The sequence below is a fragment of the Phoca vitulina genome, unplaced genomic scaffold (assembly GCF_004348235.1).
Source record: "Phoca vitulina isolate PV1807 unplaced genomic scaffold, GSC_HSeal_1.0 scaffold28, whole genome shotgun sequence".
NCBI classification, from domain to species: Eukaryota; Metazoa; Chordata; class Mammalia; order Carnivora; family Phocidae; genus Phoca; species Phoca vitulina.
Window position 1 is genome coordinate 216741 of NW_022589731.1, and position 3298 is coordinate 220038.

Genomic DNA, 3298 nt, shown 5'->3' on the forward strand with positions numbered 1-3298 from the left:
AAGGTCTTGTAAGGCTATGCCCAACTGGGGACTTCATTCATAGGCAGTGGGGAGTCAGTGAAGATTTTGGATCAAGAGAGGGTGCAGTGTGAGTTCTGCTTGTGGAGATTCATTTAGAAGCAAATGTATGGAGGGAGGAACCCCAAGAACGAAGCTTGGGGCAGCACCTACCTTCAGGGGACAGAGAAAAAAAGAGGAGCCTTTGGAGGAGAGAGAGGAGTGGCCAGAGGGATAGGACGAGCATCAGGTGAGAGCAGGGCCCTGGGGCCTGTGGAAAAAGAGATGGGTTGAGGAAGTCGGGCTGACCTGGCCTAAGCTGAAGAGATTGTCTCTCCCATGGGACTCTCACCTTGGCCCCCCAGAAGGGGCAGGGTCCAGCTCCTCATCCTCTGGTCGTTTTTGCCTACCCAACATCCACTCTCCCTCTGCAAACAGCACCCCAATTTCACCTGGGGATCTCCATTCTCAGTGCATGGACTCCAGGGTGAGCCCATGACCCAGGCTGGCCCAGGAAGGTGCCACTGGCCTTTCCCCGGCACAGCCATCTGTTGGGCATGTGACCCAGCTGAGCCAATGAGAGCCTGGAACTTCAGCTGGGACTCTTTAAGAAGTTCTCCTGTCCCTGGGTTGCTAAGCGAGCATGGCCATCTTCCCTCTGAGTGGGCAAAACCTGCATGATAACGAAGCCAACCCAGGGGAAAGGGGAACTAAAGAGGAAGGGGGCAGATGTCTGATGAGACTGTTCAAACCTTTAGACCCACTCAAATCAGTAGCTGAGCCAAGGAGTGTTTTTTAAAGCTAATTTGAGTTGGGTTTCTGTCACGTGCAACCCTGAGAGTCTTAACTCATCCACTCTTGGTCCAGTCTTGGAGCCTCCCCTGAGAGACGAGAGGCCTCTCTGAGGGTCCATGGGAAGCCCCTGACAGAAGTGAAGCCTGCCCAGGCCTTTCTGCTTGGGCCCTGATCTAGAACTGGCCTTACTCAGGGATGGTGCTAGAACTGTGTAGGGCCTGTGGAGCACTGGCCAGGGGAGGTGAAGCCAAATATTCCAGGAGAGGAGTGCCCTACCCACCTCAGCGCCACCACAGAGATCTGACCCAAGCCCTTCAACTTCCTTGCTAGGCTGTAGCCCTATCAGTTTTCCTTTCTGTAAAGTGGGGAGATGAGAGAGTTTAACGATGACCACTACATTTTCTGGTACCTTCTGGTACCCTCTCTATGCCAGACAATGTCCTGGAGTGATTTACATACATCCATTCACTTACTCCTCACCATTCCTAAAGAAACAGGCATCATTACTCTCACTTTACTCACGAGGAAACAGGCTTATGGGGGCGAGTTGTTCCTCCCAGCTAGGAAAAGGCAGCGTGGGATTGAAACCCAGAGCCGCTGGATGCCAAATGGGCTGTACCTCCTTCCTCCCTGTCTCATTGGCCGGTGCTTACCTTTCTCCAGGTCTAGGCGAGGGCGGGGCCTGGCCGGGCTCCCTCCGTCCAGCGTCCAGGCCTCTCTGTGCCCGTGCCCTGCCAGCCAGCCCTGCCGCCCTCCCTTGAAGAAGAGGTTCATCAGTGTCTTGGAGCGCTGCAGGGCCCCCTTTTCCCCGGAGGACCCCAACTTCTCCTTCTTCCTCTGCTTCTTCTCCTCTGCAGACATGAGGGAGCACCCGGGGGCGTTGGAGCAGTGGGCAGAGGGAAGGCCGAGGGGCAGGGGTGTGAGGAGGGCCAGGGAGGAGGGACAGTAGGGGGCAGACAGGACCTCCAGCCTTGTGGGGAGGTGGGGGTGGAGATAGGTGGGCTTCTTCCTTCGACTTTCCACCTCTCCCCCACCCACAGCTCCAGCTCGGTGAGGACCCTCCAAGAGGGCCGGGGTGTGTGTGTCTGTGTGTGTAGGGTGGCGGGGATGGATTAGGGCTGGTGTGGGGCCCAAAGCCGACAGGAGCTGGGACTGGATCTGAGGGTGGGTTTGGGGCCCAGGGCCAGTTTAAAATGGGGCCCAGAGCAGCGTCTGAGTGCATTCTGGGGCTGGAACGGAGGCCGAGTCAAGGCCTAGAGCCAAGGGAGGTTTGGGGCCCAGGACTGGGTGTGAGACAGGTGTTGGACCGGGAGCTTTGGAGAGAACATCGGCCGCCCCTTCCCTACATACCCCACAAGGTCAGGTGGCTCTGGGACCTTGTGATGGGGGGCCGGGGTTGGCTCAGGGCCAGCAGCAGAGCAGTCTTAGGGGACTCGGAGAGCGCAGAATCCAGGCGGCGGGCGGGCCAGGGGCCGTCGGAGCGGATGGCTGTGTCCCTGAGGATGACGGTGGGCCTCACGCTGCACCAGGTCTCCACGCGGCCGCCCACGTCCGGCTCCGTCTGCATGGCTGTGTCCGCCCGCCCCCAGCCTGGGCCCCAACTGCGCGGCTCGTCAAGCCCCAGGCCGCCATCCAGGCGCTGGGAGGGCAGGGAGCCCTCGGCCGAGCTGCATGGGGCACTGGAGGCATAGGAGGAGCCGCTCGAGCTGCTCTCCGAGGCGGGGGACAGCTGCCGCAGCGCCCCGTTGCTCACTGCAGGCAGTGGGGAAGGCAGGGGCATCTCAGGGGCAGGCCGCTGGCCTCAGGGCCCTGCCAGGGTCGCACACCTTGGGGGTGGGGGTGGCTGAGTGTCGGCTAGCAGCCAAGGCTGGAAGCGCGGGGCTCTGGGGAACCAGCTGCTCAGCAGTCCTGCCACTGACTTGTTGAGAGACCTTAGCCAAGTCACTTCTCCTCCATTCACCCACCCCCCGACCCTGCCCCGGGACTCCAGAGCCAAGGAGAGCTGGGAACTGAACCCGCAGCTTCTCAGAGGGGAGCCCGGAAATGGCTCTGGGCGGTGGGGAAGTCCCAAGCAGGTGTTGCTCCTCCTGCCCCATTATTCCTCAGAAGCTCCCACGCACCCTCGGGCCTCAGCCCTTTCCCTCCAACGCAGGGGCCTGAGCCACTTACATCGGTCCAGCCAGCAGTACTCAGAAACCATCTCTTTGTAGGCAGGGTACCGGCCAGTATCCTGGGAAGAGCATGGCGGGCACAGGAGGGCAGCGGGGAGTAGGTGAGAAGGGGGAGTGACGGGACAGGAGTAAACTTTTCAACCCCATCCCTCTCCTCCAAGTTCATCACACTCCAGACAAATGGGCCGCTTTATGTCGGAACTTGCCAAATTCCTCTACACCTCAGGGCCTTGCACTTGCTGCTCCTTCTGTCTGGATTCTCTTCCTTCCACTCATCTCCTGGCTAGCTCCTTCTCCCTCTTCAGGGGTCACCTCCCCAGAGAGACCTGCCCCAA

The 3298-nt window shown here is 59.8% G+C and overlaps 1 protein-coding gene across 1 annotated transcript in view; it reads right to left on the reverse strand.

The window, feature by feature from the left end:
* Positions 1-243: 243 nt before the first annotated feature.
* Positions 244-3298, reverse strand: part of PDZD7 (PDZ domain containing 7) — an 11413-nt gene continuing 8358 nt past the window's right edge. The window contains exons 7-9 of the mRNA XM_032423470.1: positions 2962-3022; positions 2143-2544; positions 244-1643 (exon numbers count right to left, since the gene is read on the reverse strand). Of these exons, the coding sequence (XP_032279361.1) occupies positions 1327-1643; positions 2143-2544; positions 2962-3022 (780 nt within the window). The 3' untranslated portion in view covers positions 244-1326. The remainder of the gene's footprint in view (positions 1644-2142; positions 2545-2961; positions 3023-3298) is intronic.